The 20,256-nt window shown below is 36.6% G+C and overlaps 2 protein-coding genes across 4 annotated transcripts in view; one reads left to right on the forward strand and one right to left on the reverse strand.

Moving 5' to 3' along the window:
- The window catches only part of LOC121735597 (cytochrome b5 reductase 4), a 122,748-nt gene that overhangs the window by 101,170 nt on the left and 1,322 nt on the right, over nucleotides 1-20,256 (reverse strand). Inside the window, exon 1 of one of the 3 annotated variants that reach the window (XM_042126458.1) lies at nucleotides 1,738-1,801. The exons of the other annotated variants lie outside the window; for them this stretch is intronic. The gene's annotated coding sequence lies outside the window, so the exon portion shown is untranslated. Of the gene's footprint in view, nucleotides 1-1,737; nucleotides 1,802-20,256 lie in introns of those variants that run through there. 3 annotated transcript variants of the gene reach the window in all.
- Nucleotides 1,932-19,961, forward strand: LOC121735598 (fatty-acid amide hydrolase 2-B-like). Its single transcript, XM_042126461.1, has 6 exons — nucleotides 1,932-2,206; nucleotides 11,504-11,723; nucleotides 16,554-16,686; nucleotides 17,001-17,125; nucleotides 18,583-18,717; nucleotides 19,165-19,961. Exons 1-6 carry the CDS (start codon nucleotides 2,012-2,014, stop codon nucleotides 19,929-19,931), a joined length of 1,575 nt encoding a protein of 524 aa, XP_041982395.1. The 5' UTR covers nucleotides 1,932-2,011; the 3' UTR covers nucleotides 19,932-19,961.

Consider the following 20,256-nt stretch of genomic DNA (forward strand, 5'->3'; position numbering starts at 1 on the left):
ACGAAGTATAGGGTTTTATTACCTAAGAATTAAGGGCACAAGACTTCTAGAATCTAGGGCATGACAAATTGCTTCAGAATTGTAACGAGGAACCTTCTTAGTACTTTGATAGTCGCGTGTATGATGTAACACGTAGATAGATTTTCATACAATTATGATCTCAATTAAAACTTCTAGGCAATCTTAATTATAGCTACCTTTGTACCCCGGTTAATAAGATGAATATTTTTTGTTATACCGGTACATAATATTAAATATCTACTAGTTACATTAGTATGCAAATAATTTTGCTAAAATCTAGAATACCCCACGCACTTATATGTTTAGAATATATTATTAGAATAACTAAAAATCCTAACAGTTTCTTATTTTCCTCCTTAAGAGGATACACCAAGGGCGAGAGAAATTGAAAATAGGTATTTGAAAATATATTGCTGTCTCACCAATCTCAAGTCTCCCACCGCAGAGCGCGATAGAGACAACACGACAAATGTTTTTTTGTTTATTCTAGTCAGTTTTGATTTCTGGGTGTTTGAACACAGAGGAAATCTGGCCATTTTTTGGGGTTTTGGACGTTCTTATCTTTTTTAATAATAAAATTATGAAAAATTATTATTATTATTATTATAATTCTGCAGAGTTTGTTAGTTAGTTTGTTTGTTTGTTTGTTTGAACGCGCTAATCTCAAGAACTACTGGTCCGATTTGAAAAATTCTTCCAGTGTTAGATAGCCCATTTATCGAGGAAGGCTATAGGCTATATGTTATCACGCTAAGACTAACAGAAGCGAAGAAATAAAGGAAAATGTGGAAAAAACGGGGGGAAATTATTTGAAAGGGCTTATTTGAACGCGCTAATCTCAGGAACTACTGGTCCGATTTGAAAAATTATTTTAGTGTCAGATAGCCTATTCATCGAGGAAGGCCATAAGCTATATTTTATTATTCTAAGACTAAAAGGAGTGAAGAAATAGAGGAAAATGTGGGAAAAACGGGGGAAATTATATGAAATTGCTTATTATCTTAAGATTCTTAAGAACTACTGGAGCAATTTTTATGTTATTTGTTGGAACATCTACATATTATAATAAAATCGTAGGAAAGTCAATTCTGTACATTGAATATTTTTGTACAATAAATAATACTTGGGACGTGATCTATTATACTAACGCGGACGAAGTCGCGGGCAACAAGTAGTATCGTATAAAAGGATAATTTACTTGTACCACTAGCAAGTTTCTAAGATGGTTCTTTGTAGGGGTAAAGGGAACGCCAAATAACACGGCACGGTCTAAAGTTTTCGGTCAAGGTCGCTGACTAACGGCTGTTTTATGTCTGTAGTTCGCCGTTTTATTTCTTCACCCTAGCACATCCTTGGTAATAAATTTCACCTTAGTAAGGTTTGTCAAGTACATAAACACGTGTAAAACTTTAAACAGACTAGAAAAATATACCCATACGGACGAACATATAACTTCTTTCTTTTGGAAGTCGGTTAAAAATATTATACAGAATATCGTTGGCAATTGGCATACAATCACTTCTATCAAATGTAATCTAACGTAAGTACTTAAATATTCATAAATGTGCGTTCAATCCTGTTCAATCAATGATTAATCAGAGTCAAAGTACGTTCCTACTTATACTTTCATTGTTTTTCCTCATTGATTGCATTTCTTGAGAGTTTTCTGCAGCAATCGTTGATATTATAAATACGTATGTATAAGGTTTTTCTTACCTACTACTTCTGGAATCAATTGTCAATTATTGTCAATATCAGTTGCATTTAGGGCCACTTAACTGCGATACAATAGAAAAAAAAACGAATAAAACCTCATGAGAACCGGCTTCAACTAGCATGGCGTCGCGCTGGCGACCACGCGCGGGAAAGAGACAGAAGCAGTGTGTGTGGATTATTTATTTACCAATTGCGTGAGTATAGCAGACCAGTCAGTTGCCTTAGAACCGCGGGCACTGGCGCGTCTTATCGAATAGTGAATCATTGAGTAAAAATGACAGAAATAACGCAGTCGCCGATAAGTTTTAAGCTGAAAGTGGTGCATGTGTTGAGGTTGGTGGTAGCCGCAGTCGGAAGGTTCTTCTTCTCGATATACTATGGGAACCCGACGGAGAAGCTGCCGCCGATCACGGATGATATCCTCAAACAACCGGCCGTGGAAGTTGCACGGAAAATTAGAACTAAAGAGGTCAGTGAAAAAGTGATTTTCGCGTTAACATTGCTCGGCAACAAAGTGGATACCACCTAGTTTAGTAAACAGTTGTTTCCTATTATTCATTTGTCTTTTGAGTATTCGTTTGGGGTTTTCCTTTTATAAATTAACAAATAGAAGAGGCTATTTTAAGAAAAGGTACTGCGTACTGAGTACTGACAGAGAACCAAAGAAAAAAGTTATATAGCTTGTACCTACACCTTATATTTTTCATAAAACTTTGTCATATTAATAAATGCTAGCATGCCTCTGATTGATAGTAGTTAAAGTACTTATAACTTTAAGAGCTGCTTTTATGAGCAAATCAGAAGAGATTGAGAATTGTCCCTACTTTTATAAGAAGCTAGATGACGCCCGCAACTCTGTTGCGCCAAAATTCGTTTATCGCACGAGAACCGTGCATTTTTCCAAGATAAAAAGTATCCTATGTCCTTTACAAATCTGATTTAACTTTAGTCATGGTGTCATCACTAAAACAAGATGAATCAGAAATACATCTCTGTAAATTTCATACGCACTATAATATTATTTTTATGCGCATACGATAACATACTAGTATCGCATCATAAAATCACGTTTACATTGAGTTAGTCATAGTTTTACTGATTTAATAATATTTTGAATTAGTTCTCTATGTGATTTTGATAAAAGAGGTACGATTATTTTAATAGTTAGTTGAATATAATATTAGTTAAGAAGCAGAAAACTTCATACTAATTACTACTTACTGGTGCCAGTTTAGTAAAGAGAAGGTGAGTAATAAGTTAAAAACGAATAGTAACCCATAATACGCATATTGTGGCTTCAGATCAACTTTTGGAGTTTGAACCCAGCATTCTGCACAACCAATTTTTGTTGCTAGCTGTAAATAATATAAACAAAAATTCTAAGCCATGTGTAGGCGTAGCTTTGTATCGTAGAATTGCCAAAACATGACTTAGCAAGTATCTATATAAAAGTATACGTGGGAGAGCCATGCATACGTGGGAAGCCATGCTTCGGCACGAATGGGTCGGCTCGACCGGAGAAATACTACGTTCTCACAGAAAACCGGCGTGAAACAGCGCTAGCGCTGTATTTCGCCGAGTGAGTGAGTTTACCGGAGGCCCAATCCCCTACCCTATTCATTTCCCTACCCTCCCCAATTCCCTTCCCATCCCTACCCTCCCCTATTACCCTATTCCCTCTTAAAAGGCCGGCAACCCACCTGCAGTTCTTCTGATGCTGCGAGTGTCCATGGGCGACGGAAGTTGCTTTCCATCAGGTGACCCGTTTGCTCGTTTGCCCCCTTATTTCATAAAAAAAATAAAAAAAAAATACGGCTATAATATATAGTATAGTAAGTATTACAGAATGTGTAATATTAATATTCTTCAATTTTCGTCATCTTTTTTCATTCAACTTTCGTTTTGGCGCATTCAATAATTGAATGCGTCAACGAACGCAACACCAACATTGTCATTTTTGTTTTTTGGATACGGTCAGAGGGCATGCGTCGCGGGCATGCCTCATGTTCGCGGTTGACTGCGCTATAACGAATGCCCTTGACGAACAAAAAAAGGCGCAGTGTGGACAAAGCTATAGGAGTGTATTTTTAAAAGCACTGTTACAATCGTTCGTCACGCAATCCATTTTTGGGAACATTTATTTTGAAAGAAGCAATGAACTTCCATATTTTAACAATTTTTTGTCAGAAGCACTGTTAGTTTCTGCAGGGTTCAATGACAGTATCACAGTCACAGTAACAGTAGCATAAAAAAAAATAAAATAACCACGATAGTCGTTAAAATTCACATAGAAATATATAATATATTTTTTAATTTCTTCGTATATGTTTGATAATAGAGTAGATAAAGCTAAAGATAAGCCAGCATTTAAAAGTAAAACAGTCAGAGACATTGCATAAGTATTGAGTACCTTGATAAAGAATTTACACTAGTGTAATCGCAAATGACGAATTAAATGTGCGAAGTCCATTTTTATTACCTACAGCAATGGTCCAAAAGTGCGAGGCTAGTCACAAAATTTTAGACAAATTTTAAGATTTAGGTAAATGCCAAGGTTTCTGGTTTAAAGCAATTTGTCTATATATTTATAATTTCTTTGATATTCAATAATAAGTATTAGATTTGAAATTATTCGCTAATATTATTATCAATGATATTTTATGTTTTATTTTTGCAACCATTTTATAGGTTCGATAGTTCCGCATGAGACAATTCACAAATCAATGAAGTCGAAAAAAAAAATTCTTGCTAAAATAGCTTTGACCATGATGCTGATAACCATGATATCTCCGTTAAAAGTTTCACGTTTGCTTTAAGTGATTTATCTTTTTAAATAGCAGATAAGAATTCATCCGGCTTGAACGAACCAATCATCGATAAATAATACAAAATATTACAAAACGCTAGGATTCAAGTGTCTTCATAGAGGGAGCCGTTCGGTTTTGCGATTTGGGCCTTAAGAGGTAATCAGACAGACAGACAGACAGATAGACGGACAAATATAGACACACATGGATGATGGATTTATAAGTCGTAAACCTTGATTGTTATAGAAAAGATGAAGAAGAAATCTAAGAGTCTCGAATATTGCGGGCTCCTGTTTCTTATGTCATTGGCGGGCTCAGTTAATCAGGTTCAATTTATCAGAGATACCGCTGACTTGATTACAAAGTCGGAATTACTAAAACTCAAATTATTTTAATTACTAAGTAAGTCCCTAAACGATAACATAAACAAAGGGAGGACTAATCTAAACAATCCAAAGTTAGCCGAGATTACAAATCTTTTAAACATTGTTCTAATTTTGAAGACCACATATTTTAAAGAGAAGGAAAGACAAGAGAAGTTATTTAGACGGCCTTGTAAACAAAAAAAGAGACATAGGATCAATTTAAATACTAGTGCAGACTGCGTCGAAGCGTATCGAAGCAAATTATAAAAACTGAACATAACAAATTCAATCTTAACTTGATATTTCTGAGAATTTAAAAAAGCGCGCGCATCCGCGCGTATTCGCATGAATGCGCCCGACCAACGCTGATTAGCCTCACAGAAGTATGCGTCTTCAAACTTAACTATTAACGCACATATTACTTCTGAGAATTTAAAAAGACGCGCGCATTCGCGCGCACTCCCACGAATTCGCTTGGCCAACGCTTTTTAGTGCGCGCGCATACTCGCGCATCCATGCGCCCACAAGCGAATCTACGCGTCATCACTGTAGGCATTCTGGCGAATTCCCGCGAATTCGTTCGACTTGTTGCGAATTTGAACGCTTCGATCCGCTTCGACTCTGCGCTATTACAAATTGACCCTAATAATTCATGTGCTATCCTAGTCTGCCAAATAGCTATTCCAACGTATAAAACAACGACAGCAACATGGATTCGTTAGTCCTGTCTCTCATTTTGTTTCTATGGCTGAGAGGATCTACGAAAGATTATGATGGAGTAGAAGAAATGCCTATAAATCTAGCATTATTACTTTCAGATAAAGAAGCAATTACATTTACAATTTTCACCGTAGAAAATTCAAGGAGATTCATGAATTTCATACGAATGCACAATTATTAATATAACTTTATGTAAGTGCCTAAGCATTTGTATGAAACGGTGTTGCGGGCATCAACTTAGTTGACAACTAGTGTTAATGCCCGTAACTCCGTTACACAGAAATTCGTTTATCCTTAAAAGTAAGTATTTTATTTCGTTTCCCGGAACTCTTAAGTATCTCCATACCAAATTTAATCAAAGTTGGCTTATCGGTTGAAGGCGACGCCTTGATAATTTGGCTGTAGCGATATCGATTTTTCTCAGCAATGACTAAAGCTAATAAATTATAGTTCATTGTCAGTATTCATCATGTCTATGTCTTTGAATTACCCGTAGCATAGCACGATTGGTCAACTTTTATAACACAGAATAATCAGTCAAAGACCTCCGTAAAAAAAGGATTCCTTTTTTGCCAAAAGAGGAGAGTGATAAGTGATTTAAGCTTCCAAAAGTACATAAATTGGTTCAAGCATACACTTAAATTTACCCATAGCTTATATGAAATATATTTATGGTTTTTAAATTACGCGACAAAAACCATTTTGTCGCTACGGCCTTTCCATTTTTTGCTGTTCCATTGCTTGTTTCGGCCTCTCATAGAAAACAAGCAATCTAAAACATATCCAACACGGTTTTTTACTTTAACGCGGCGTCACCTTAAGCTTGAAGTGGTAAGTTCAGGCAGATCATAGAGACAGATAGACAGACACACTTTCGCATTTATAATATTGGTATGGATATGGATGTACGTGATCACCAGTTAGGCAATAATCATTGTATCAGGATTCACGCATAATATTTCAAGAGTCAAGCACAGCAGCTATTCATAATATTCCCCGAGTCTAAAAACTTTGGGTACCAATGTGTACCAGCTCTTAAGAACCTTGATCAAGGAAATTGGGTCGAGCAACGACCTTGGTTATTGTCCTGTAAATACCGGCTGTCGGAGATTAGTTGTTTACTCCTCATCATGACGTAATTGTACCAATTGTCGTGAAATACAGCGCTATTAAACAGTAGAGACATTCCTAATCCACTACAGATTTTTCTTATATATGTGAGAATTGTCTTTTTCTGATCGTTATATTTTTACATAGTGGTTGTCAAAAACTGTAGAAGTAGTGATTTATGTAAAGTGTAAGCTACGAGTAAAGATCAGCCAAAGGGAAAAGGGACGAGAATATTTTTTCGAGAGCAAGTGAAATTGGATCAAAGAATTGGCATATTGTAAAGACAAAATGATACGACTTCTTTCATCAATCAGTCTCGTTATTTAAAAAAAAGCTATTTCTATTGTGGTCATATTTATCCTGCCATGACCCATGGATATGGCAATCGCGTGACACAAGTCATCGATCATTTTACTAAGTAATTACTTAATAAATAGTTGTCAGACCTCGCTGTGTTTGGACTAGTTAGTAGTTAGTAAACATTGTCCTCACGTGGATTAAAGCTTTTAACAGTTTAGCTTGCGGTAAATTGTGGACACCTGAAAATGCAGGTTTAACCTGGAACATTACATTTCCCGGCACATTTCTGTGTGTTTCAGGAAATTCTAAAATTGTGCTATGGAAGAAATTGGCTCATACGAGTAGCAGTTGACGGACCTACGACATTTGGGTCCTATGTGAACTTAATAATAAGTCGTCATCCGTGGGCTGGGTTTCACAAACGCGACCAAAATACGTAGGTCTGCCATCTGCATATTATATGAATCGACTCCTCTGATAATACATTATAGGGTCATCTTATGCTTGTACACTCATGCCAAAAACAACTTTAATTGTAAGACCAGCCTTTTGTACCTCTACCTCACTATAAATTTAATTAGAGATACGAGTAGGCTTCAGTAAAATTCAAGTAAAAATGGCATGCTAAAATAAGCCCAAAATATTATGAGTAATATATTTAAATACTAGCTGTCCCGGCAAACGTTGTTTTGCCATATAAAGTTTTTCGCTCATATTATTTTATTGAAGTGATGACTGAATAAGTATGTTACCATGGCAACGTCCATCGCTAACCCGTCGCACAATCAATGGTCGCCGTCAGTCTCGAGTTGTAATAATTTACTATTATTTATTCAGCAAATGCACTTATCAATATAAAAAATAGCCAGTAGCCGATTCTCAGACCTACTGAATATGCATATAAAATTTGGCAAAAATCAGTTAAGCCGTTTCGGAGGAGTACGGTAACTAACATTGTGACACGAGAATTCTAATATAATATAAGAAGATATTATTTTGATATTTTCCTCGTGTGTTTATTCTCTCTAGCGAGATTTATTTCGGATGATAATTATTTAATAACTTGCAGTTAATTATAATAATTGTAGAAGAAAGTAGAAAGGTGTAGCGTAAAGTTTACCCATATGAAGGGAAAGTTTCTTGCAAATACGGGTATTTGGGTTAAAAAGTTTTCAAAAAGATGATGGTGTTTAATGCCATTGACAGGTCGGGATAGTAGAAATGGATTTTATAGCTTCCATTATAGTTTACCCAACAAGACGAAAAAGGGAGGGTAAAGACAAAGGGACTTTTTAGGGTTGCATAGAGAACTCTATTTTATAAATTACAGGTTTATAACATCGATTGGAGTCATAAAACATTTTAAATGACTACTATATATGCAGTTAGCGACTAATGTAATTGTGCCTAGACTCTGTGACTAATTATGTTATCATTTAAATTCATTCTTGTGTTTTTCCCAAAAAGCGGGGAATTCATTACCGATGCTACAATACCTATCTGATCACCTATCTGTATGGACTCTGGGTTAAAGTAAACCGAGTTAAATATCATTTTATCTCCTTCATAAATACGAGAACGATAGAGATGGCATGATATTTGACAAAATATTAACTTTCACCCCAATCGGTGCAAGAGGGCCGGTGTATTTGATTGCTTAACAACAAGGGAAGTTGGAAACGCCAAAATTAGCTTATTGCGCGGGTACAGTACGTTTTTTCGGGATAAAAGTATCATATTATGTATATATCCTTTCGCGGGACTCAAAGTATCTCCATACTTTTCAGCAACATCGGTTCAGTGGTTTGGATGTGAAAAGGTAACAGACACATAAACACACTTTCGCATTTATAACATTAAGTATTTCAAGAGACTAGAGATCGCCCAATGGTCGAAATTCGACCTTAGTTTCAATGGCATTTTGTAATAAAATATTGACTCTATCATATTATTTTTTTCAACTCTCGTCTCTGGGACTCAGCTGATCTCAGACTGGCCGTGTAAGCATTGTCTCATAGTATCTAAGATTCAATAAAAAAACTATAATCCATTTTCAATATGTCAACTTTTTGTCAGCAGACTTCAACCATAATTAAAGAGTAAAAAAGAATAGGTTTGTCACTGAAAAATCTGTCATCTTTCTGAGTGTGCGTATTGTAGTGTGTGTAATGTTTTATTTGTTAAAAAAATGTGTGGTAAAAGCATAATTTCATAATAATATTAGCTCGATGCACTCCTTTACCATATAAACTATACCTAACTGTGCAAAATTTCATTCACCTGCGTTTTCGCATTTTTCGTCAAAAGGGATACAAAGTTTTTCGCTTGCGTACTCGTATTAATATATAGATGTTTGTATTTTCAAGAGAAACCTTAAGTTTCTCAAGACGCGGCAGTTATTACGGCCACCACATTATGTGACAATGGGACAAGTCTAAAATCCCCACCTACGTGAATCAGACAAAAAATGGCCCCAGAATTGAGACTTCTTGTTTTGTGCGTCATGCTCGCGGACTTTGAATGGGCGATATAAAATTTGCAAGAGCCAGTCTACATGGCGCGTTGCGTCAGCGTTGCGTCGACGCAGCGCTGCCGTTGCGTTGTTTTACATACAAATAACCAGGGTGTTCACACGGCGCGCTGTGTCGTCGCAACGCACACATGACGGACAACAGCCCCCAAGACGAAGCGGGAGTGTTGACGTCAAGACTCAAGACGCTTTGTAATAACGCTACGATGGCGCAGCGCCCGTGTGGCCGGCTATGCGTCAAAATATTTGCGTTGCGACGACGCAACGCAACGCACCGTGTGGGCTGGCTCTTACTAAAATATGATCATATTATTTTATACCTAAACTCAAAACAACTAAAATTAAGTCGCTTTAATTTAGGTTTGCTCTACGCCACTACGAACTACGAAGCAGCGCAAGCGGCGGTATGGGTCGTAGAGCAATTTCGGTAGACAATCATTGACAATATTCATAAATGGCTGTTTATTTGAACTAGAGATCGCCCAATGGTCGAAATTCGACCTTAGTTTCAACGACATTAGGATTATTTTGTAAAAAAATATTGACTTTATCATATAATATTTTTTTAAATCTTGTCTCTGGGACTCAGCTGACCTCAAACAGGCTGTGTAAGCATTGTCTAATAGTTTCTAAGATTCAATAAAAAAAAACTATAATCCATTTTCAATTTGTCAACTTGTTGTCAACAGACTTCAACCATAAATAAAAGATTATAATTCGTATGTATAGGCTTGTCAGTCAAAAAGCTGTCATTGTTTTGAGTGTGCACATTGTAGCGCATTGTTGTGTGTGTGATGTTTTATTTGTTAAAAAAATGTATGATAAAAGCATCATTTCAAAATAATATTAGCTCCATGCACTGCTTCACCATATAAACTATAACTGTGCAAAATTTCATGCACCTACGTTTCCCCATTTTTCGTAAAAAGGGTTACAAAGGTTTTAAAGGTCGCGGTCGATCTGAAAGTCACTTTTCACGATATCAGTGTTAATCTACGTGTTTATGTTATAGACTACCTAATGATGACATTTTGCACTCATTGAAAGTATAGCTATAGGAAATTGCAATATAATGTGTTATGAGTCTGTGAATTTGCATTCAATGGCACTATAATAGCATCACTGATGATATCGTTGCTATGCAGATGGTAATTTTGGCTTAAATCTTCTCTCAAGGGCATTCATTACGAATGTATAAAAAAAAAGAAAAATATTATGATCGTTCATTTGAGTGAACCTTCTAATATCAATTCAAGGAATTGTACAAACTTCGTATCCTTCCCTTCCTATCTTTGATCACAAATCACAATATATTATTCGACTAGGAGATCCAATAAAAACATACTTAACACAAGCAGGATGCAAATTCAAAGCTACAAATCACGCTCAATTTAACCTTTTGTATGAAACAAGATCCGTACAAAGGGTCCGAAGAAGTATCTCTATATTGGTAACACATTATTTGCACATAGGACTTAAATATATTTATTTCATTAAAATTATAGTACTTATTTATTTCATTTTAGTTAGTTATAGCGACAACAGAAATACACAATCTGTAAAAATTTCATAAGTCTAGCTATATGGCTGTTCTTGAGACATCCTGGAGACAGTCAGACAGGACAGGAAAAAATATGAAGTTTGCACAGCAATACAGCAGTATTGGTAGAGTTTTCGATAAAAATGATGCTCTACCAAGACTACAGAATATATTAGTTGCCAAGACGAAACTGTCCCATTTATGTATTTTTAATTACTCCTGTTAAGTGAATGTATTTTATTAATTAACTTATTTAATTCCAGTGCGGTCTGAATTTAGCCTCCTTACAAAACATTACCAGAAAAAAAAAAAGTAAAATAAGTTTAACAAAAGATACAATACAATACAAATACAAATCTAATAACGCTATTAATAAGTATGCATCTCTTTTCAGATAACAAGTGTGGAGGTGTTAGAAACATGTATACGAAGAATAAAAGACGTCAACTCAATACTCAATTGTTTTGTGGAAGACCGCTTCGAGTTGGCATTGAAAGAGGCAAAGGCGGCCGACGAGTTGATTCGAAGTGGCACTTCGTCTGAAGACAAGATACAAAAAGAAAAACCATTGCTGGGCGTCCCATTCACTACAAAAGACTGTATAGGTGTAAAAGGTACGTAGAGGTTTGGCCGAGTATGAAATTACGTCTGAAGGACTTAGGGATTTAGAAACATCGATCCGAAAAAACATATGTCTGTTAGATTTTACATCAATTTCATTCGATGTTTAAGACTATTACAATATGTTATATGATACAGCCCTACCTACTAACCGATAAGTATTTTATATCCAATACGCTTTGGCTAGTACCAAAGCAGGTCATTCATTTTCTGTTGTTTGCAACAAAAAAGTTACTAATCGAACCGAGTTACTTAACGTACCGAGGAACGTAACTTGATAAAAAATATTTATGAGCTAAAAGCTATTTTAATCCACTATCATAAACGAATAACGGAACCAACTTCCGTGGCTTGATCTTATCGCTTTCGCTCTGCTGGGTACGCGGTAACTGAATCCTAAAAATAGCTATACTAAAATTTAAAATAAGGTTACGACGTACAGTGTATCTCCCATATTTTCTGACAGGGTTTACGGTGTTCCCATATTTTTCTTGATTCTTGATACGCTCTTTTAAAGAATTGGATGTTTGTTACTTTAATATTAATTTGTAAAGCTGAAAAGGATGAGCCTATCTACAGCTAGATAGCAACACATTTAACAGCTCGTCAATCTAAATTTAGTATTGTTTATTGATTTTTTTCCTTAATCATCATTACTATTGGCTACTTTTATGATCAGTAAAAAAATTGCTGACCAGCGGATCATGGCGAGTAAATGAACTTCGCTTATGAAGTTGATGTGAAGTGAATGTTTCTTAACATTTTTTTTATACAAGTGTTGTCATAGTACTCGTTCAAACTAGCAATATTTTCTCGTTACATCTCATGATCAGGTATACTTTTTAATGCAGATTTTATAGAGCTTTCCGTAGACGATACACGTATAAAATTTTTTAGTAAGGTCGATAAAGCTAATGAGATTCGTGCCACGGCGCGGTGTTATGAACGCTGTTTTGCGGTGGAAACTGATTGCGGTTGGCCGTGTTGAATGTCCGTGCAACTGACGGGTTATAACGAACATAATTACACATCTTATATCCTCGTTATATATACAACGTTAGGGATGTTTAGAGCGAGCTAAAGAATTTAACCACTGCAATCTCCTATCCTAAGTTTTAATGTTTAAAGAAATGGAGCTAGAGAATCTAACCTGTAATATATATCTAATAAGTAAGTAATAAGTAGGTTCTCAATCTCCTATAGTTTCAGAGCTGGCCATTGTTACTCATTTTTAGGGTTCCGTACCCAAAGGGTAAAAACGGGACCCTATTACTAAGACTTCGTTGTCTGTCCTCCTGTCCGTCCGTCCGTCTGTGTGTTTCTATGCTGTATCTCAAGAACCGCTATAGCTAGAATTCTGAAATTATTATACAGGGTTACCTCGTAAGTCGACCTAGATCCTTTAAGGGGCTATAGTTAAGATAATTTCTGACTGATTTGACTATGAAACACCCTATCCTAAATCCAATGGTTTTCGAGATAATCTAATTTTAAGTATTTTTCATAAACAGTCTATTTTTTGCCTTTTGTTGTATCTCCTTTTTTTATTCTGAGGCTCTGGTATGTTTGTTTATACGTTTTATTTTAGAAAATGAATTGCTCTATCCATAACAATAAAAAAAAATACAATTTCAGAATAAAATGAGTCGTAAAAGATGGTGAAAAGTGAAAAATCAAACAAAAATAAAACCTAAGATGTGTCTTTCTTTAAGCGATACTTAAAAAAAATCTATGGAAGTCTGTTTGCAGATAAGCTTAAAAACATCTCCATTTTGTCAGCTATCCAAAAAGGTATAACATTATAGGGTAACATCAAAACCTCATAAAAAAAACTTTGTTAAAAGGCCCACAGGTAGCAAAAATTCCGGTCTTTTGTTAAGTATCCTTGTTTGAAATAGGATACGTGCGAGCGAGATGAGATACGTTTTGTGTATGTGGGAGTGAGAAAAAAGATAGTTTGAGTTACTTTGGAGTTTGGATGACTAAACAAAAGATTTAGCTTAGTCTGCTCATGCGATTCGTCCGTGGTAGATGCGATTCTTGCTCTGTGCTCTCTCTGTTTTTTGACTCGGCTTGTATTTCTGGACTGATCCCGTTTTATCTTCGTGACTACCTGTGCTTGCTTTGTGGACTTTGTTTTGTGCTTCTGATTTGGAACTGTTGAAAATGGCGGCCTATACGAACGAGGAATATGCTGACATGTTATTGTGTTACGGATATTGCGATGGTGTATCATCAAGAGCTCGTGCCGAATACACACGACGGTTTCCTAACCGCCGCGCCCCAGATGTCAGTGTGTTTGATGGAGTTTACCGACGAATTAGAGAGACTGGTTCAGTTTCAAGACGACGGTCTGACCTGGGTCGTCCACGTGTTAATGATGACGACGAACAAGATAACGATATAGTACAACGATTTAGATCAGATCCAACTACAACAACGAGTGTTGTTGCCCGAGATCTTGGATGCTCGCAGTGGAAAGTGTGGTCCACCGTCCATACAGCTGGCTTATACCCATACCATTACACGCCCGTACAAGTCATCGAAGAAGGCGATCCTGTGAGGAGATTGGATTTCTGCAGATTTATGCTGCATGCCGATTTAGAAGACCCAAATTTTTTTAAACGCATTTTGTGGACTGATGAGTCCAAATTTGACAAAGATGGTATAACAAATTACCACAATGCTCACTATTGGGCCTCAAAGGCAGACGGAAATCCAAAAAAGAAAAGAGCAAAGGGATCCCAGAGGCGATTTAGTTTGAATGTGTGGATGGGTATAGTTTGTAACCATTTAATTGGCCCATATTTTCTACCCGAAAATTTAAATGGAGAAACATATGAAAACTTTTTGACTGAAGAATTACCACAACTATTGCAGGACTTACCGGCGGAAATCACCCAAAATATGTGGTTTCAACACGACGGTTGTCCTGCACATTACCGAAGATCAGTCCGACAATTGCTAGATACGACGTATCCCAATAAGTGGATTGGGAGAGGTGGACCTACACCATGGCCAGCCAGAAGTCCCGACTTAACCCCCATGGACTATTACGTATGGGGACACATGAAGACTTTGGTGTATGACGACCCCAATCCCATAACGAGTGTAGAAGTTTTACGCCAAAAGATTATTGATGCAGCCGATAAAATGCGAACTACACTAACAACTGGAGTAGTTAAAAGTGCTTTGAGAAAAAGAATGCGAATTTGTGTCCGAAACAGAGGCGGACACGTAGAAAATGAACTGTAAAAACAAAATTTAATAAATATTTACTGTTTACATTTTTTTGTTTAATTTTTAGAACTAACTAATATTTTTATTTCAATGCCCGGGGAGGCTATCATCTGAGTTTTTTGTAATAAAAACTGCTATTACCCTATAATGTTATACCTTTTTGGATAGCTGACAAAACGGAGATGTTTTTAAGCTCATCTGCAAACAGACTTCCATAGATTTTTTTTAAGTATCGCTTAAAGAAAGACACATCTTAGGTTTTTTTCTTGTTTGATTTTTCACTTTTCTCCATCTTTTACGACTCATTTTATTCTGCAATTGTATTTTTTTTTTATTGTAATGGATAAAGCAATTTATCTTCTAAAATAAAACGTATAAACAAACATACCAGAGCCTCAGATTACAAAAAGGAGATACAACAAAAGGCAAAAAATGGACTTTTTATGAAAAATACTTAAAATTAGTTTATCTCGAAAACCATTGGATTTAGGATAGGGTGTTTCATAGTCAAATCAGTCAGAAATGATCTAAATTATAGCCCCTTAAAGGATCTAGGTCGACTTACGAGGTAACCCTGTATATTGTGTAATATCTGTTGCCGCTATAACAACAAATACTAAAAACAAAATAAAATTAATATCTAACAAAATAAAATTAATATCTATCCCATACAACAAACGTGATTTTTTTGGCTTTTTTTGCTCGTTATCAATAACGGCAACAAGTAATTACATGTGTTATTTAATTATTAATAATAATATTAAAATAAAATAAAATTTTAAGGGGGGCTCCCATACAAAAATCACATTTTTGACCTATTTTTGCTCTCCCTTCGTGCGCGAGTCCGACTCGCACTTGGCCGATTTTTTTAAATTCTGTAAGTATATTATGAAGTAAATAGAGACAATGTAGCTGTACACTCTAGCATTTCGTGATTTGGCTCTAAGCTGTAGCCTGTAGCCTACAAAATATAGTCTATCCTTTCTAAAATACTTCAAATACCACCCTACTCTGGCAAGTCCTTGTACCGTCATGTACCTAAGTATATTTGTCCTGCTCCATAGAAAACAAACATTATTTCACGAATTCCTATTTTAAATGCTTTTATTATCACTAGTCTAAACTATCGTACCCTGCAATCATGCAAGCGTTAAACGCTCTAAATTCTAAAACATGTGGGAAACCGTCAATTATAAACGACTGTTGTATCTGAATTCTGATTACAAAATGACGGATGCAATTTATATTCTATTGCTACAAAATCAGTATGTACAATGTACATACACAAGATCAGTATAGAATGCCTGATTGTGCCGATGGAACTACTGGTTGGGTGTGACAATTTTGAATTTTCTCGCTTACAAATTCAAATTTTTAATTACCAGTATCTACTTCATTATCTTTTTAAATTTTCTGGATTTTCAATAGTTTCGCAGTTATGGCGACTTACTAGTCAGTATTCTTTATCAGTTATGACCTACCTATTGATGAATGATTAGTAGGACACTGTGTCAATTTACTGAAAGTAGTTACTTACCGATGTATGTACGTTTTATTAATTATTGATGTTATCTCCTTTTCAGATCTACATCAAACAGCTGGTGTGGTGATGCGGAAAGATAAGATATGCGAGGAAGATGCAGACGTGATAAGGCTGCTGAGGGAGAAAGGCGCTATTATCATTGGCTTGACCTGCGTCCCTGAGCTGTGCATGTGGTAAGCTTACTTAGTTTTTAATACGAAAGAATTAATCTTAATTATTTTTGTAATTTGGTGACTTTAACTAACCTATGCTCAATGAATCGTTCAAAGAAAATTCCGAATCTGCTGTCTACTTTCTCTCACCGCTAGTAGGGAATGTTATTAATCGAATATTTTCAAAGAAATATTCGATTAATAACATCCCCTAACCGTCAGCAAGATATTTAAGGGTTTTCGTAACTTAAGGTACTCAACATACAAGACTGAACATTTCATCAATATTTTTCACAACATATGGTATTGAAAGTAATTATTGCTATTCCTTTTAGGTGGGAAACACACAACCACATTCACGGGAGAACCAAGAACCCTTACAACACCACAAGAATCGTCGGCGGTTCCTCGGGCGGTGAGGGTTGTCTGCAAGCAGCGGCCGGCAGCTGCTTTGGAATAGGTTTGTCGGATTTGTGTTGATAAGCAGCAGTAACAACTTTTGAGTATCCCAGCCAGTTACCTACTTTATATGTTTAATAATAATAATAGCTCCCACACCGGTTTCGGTGACGGTGGCCGGTTTCATGGCCAGGCCAGCTACTCAGGAGTAGTTTCATAGGGCCCAAGTGTGTGCGCAGTCCACAAGAGCACTCTCTTATTCCTTTACTCTCATAACTCAGTGGGACGGAAGGCTGACACGACCGGCGAGAGACCAGGCGCAGGACCGACTTTTTACATGCCCATCCGATGCATGGATCATCTTAACTTGTCAGACAATCAGGTGATCAGCCTGCATTGTCCTAACCAAACTTGGAAATAACATGTTTCCAACGCGGGAATCGAGAACCCACGACCTCCGAGTCAAGAGCCGCGCTCTATACCACTAGACCACGGAGGCGTTATATGTATGCTTAAAAACTTTAATAACTCTCTGATGTTCGGGCCACACTAACGTTTAACGTCAATGCCCAATAACGCGACAATTATTGCGATAATTTTAACGCGTTAAAGTGGGTGGCTACATTTGAACGGTCAACGTTTAATGTCCAACGTCGTTGAAAACGGCCTTGATTTTACTTAACCGACTTCAAAAAAAGGAGGTTATCAATTCGACGCGTATGTATGTAATATTCCAGAACTGCCTAATTTTCGTATATCAGCGTCTGAACAAATGTGCCAAAATATTTCAAAAGTGTAGGTATTTATGTATGTAAGTATGTATGTATGTTTTTATGTTTGTGTTCGCATATCTCTGGAACTACCATTGCGATTTTAGTAAATCTTTTTTTGTTGTACTAGATATTGCTCAACTTAGGGAATAGTGCAAGTTGCATCAAAATTGGTTCAGTAGTTTTGGAGGTAGGGCGATTTAATTCTAAATTACGTACAATTTTGAAGTCGCTTTTATCTTTTTATAATGTCATTTCTTCAAAAAGTAATAATTCTATTATTCGTCGTCAAGCATCACTTTGCATTCCACGATTCTTGTTACTTTTGAGTTTCAGATCCCACAAACATGGTTCGGTTTGCAAAATCTCAAAATAAAGCAATTACTTTCTCGTTTTTAACTAGAGTGGAGTGAAGACTCTATAACCAAAGTACGTATTTAAATCAACAAACGTGCGATTTAAATGCAAACAAGTCGAAGCCAACACGTGTGATCCCGTCGGGCTCTCAACGCACAGTGACGATACGTAGTGTGCGCCGTTGAAAATTATCGCGTTAAATTGTGGCTACACCTACGGCTAACGTCCAACAACGCGATAATTATCGGCGTTTGACGTTAGTGTGGCCCGAACATAAATAAAATCGAAATAGAGCACACAACCCAGCATTTTTGGATTTAGTTTCGGGTAACCCCTAACATATCAATTTTAAAAATTCACCATACAGCAATAACATCTCACTATTTTACAGGGTCCGACATCGGGGGATCTATCCGGATGCCAGCATTTTTCAACGGAGTGTTTGGGCACAAACCCTCCCGGTACACAGTCTCCAATCATGGTCAATATCCTATACCGCAAACGGAATTACTTAACTCGTTCTTAGGTAAGTTTTAAATCGTGATTTACTTCTCTAATTTCAGAGTACTCCAGCGAAAGAGGTTTTAGAAATATTCAGTACAACAAGTCCTTACAGTGCACTTATTTTAACGTCTTTTGATACTTGATAGTGACTCGTCAGTCTCAAGGCACTGAGAAAAGTCCAAGTTTTTAATTCTTTCGAAATATAAAGATGCCGGTTGGCAGCGGGCGACATGAAGCAACCGCAGACGACGTGTCGTCACGACACTACTGGTTTCTATGTATTTCTATGAAATACCCTCCGGCCTTCGCAGCTAGCGACACTTTTCATAGAAATACATAGAAAACAGTAGTGTCGCGAGTCGCGACGCCTCGTCGTCTGCTGCCGCTGCATGTAGCCGGCTTCCAACTTGTACCTTTATTCTCTAAAAGTCAACAGTTGTAAGAGTGATATTATAATTTATATTTTCAGGTGTCGGGCCAATGACTAGGCATGCAGTAGATTTGAAGCCCATCCTTGAAATTATAGCTGGGGACAAGAAAACTGAGCTGAATCTAGACAAACCCGTCGAGGTAGACAAACTGAAGGTATTCTACCAGACGTCCAGCGAGGCTCCACTGACGGACGACGTGGATCCCGACATAAGAAAAGCTATGGCTAAGGTCGTAGAATACCTGAAGTTAAAACATAAGATCGAAGCTAAGGAAGTGAAGATTGAGCGTCTCAAGAAGTCAATGGCGTTATGGTTCGCCAACATGAAGACCGACGTTCCATTTGGATCTCACATCATGAAGAACCACTCCACGTTTGGAATTATCGTCGAAATATTTAAAAATATCATCGGGTGCTCGGGCAACACTCTCATAGCCCTCTTCACCGCGTTATTCGATAAGGGCGGAGTCGAATTCGGCGGGCCGAAGTATAACAGATATTTGAAAGTTCGAGAAGATTTGGAAACGAAATTCAAGGACATGCTCGGAGATGATGGTGTGTTCTTGTATCCTACGCATCCAACGCCCGCTCCCTATCATAATGAACCCTTATTGAAAGCTATGAACTTCTCGTACACAGCAATAATTAATTGCTTAGGTCTGCCGGCGACGCACATTCCTCTGGGGTTGAGTAGGGATGGTCTGCCTATTGGCATCCAAGTTGTCGCCAACCATAATAATGACAGGTTGTGCCTTGCGGTAGCGGAAGCGTTGGATAAAGCATTCGGAGGATGGAAGGAACCCTAAAATATTATGTGAATAGGATTTTTTAATATATTACAATTTACAATGTTCTAAACTTAAAAATATATTTCTTTTATATTACTAGAAACATGTTTTATTTAATTGTGGCTGGAAAAATATAATAATTATTATAATTGACAATTATTTACTTAAGCAATAATTATTATTTGTATTTAAGGTAGCAAGTGAGTTTATGGTAAAAATGATAGCAAAAATCTATGAATTATGTGATAAACTACACTAGGCACTACCTAGTTCCTAGTTCGATAGTTTTAAGAGGAAGAAATCCAAAAGCAGGAGTACAAAAATTATGTAATTTTTAATAACT

The sequence above is a fragment of the Aricia agestis genome, chromosome 17 (genome assembly GCF_905147365.1).
Source record: "Aricia agestis chromosome 17, ilAriAges1.1, whole genome shotgun sequence".
NCBI classification, from domain to species: Eukaryota; Metazoa; Arthropoda; class Insecta; order Lepidoptera; family Lycaenidae; genus Aricia; species Aricia agestis.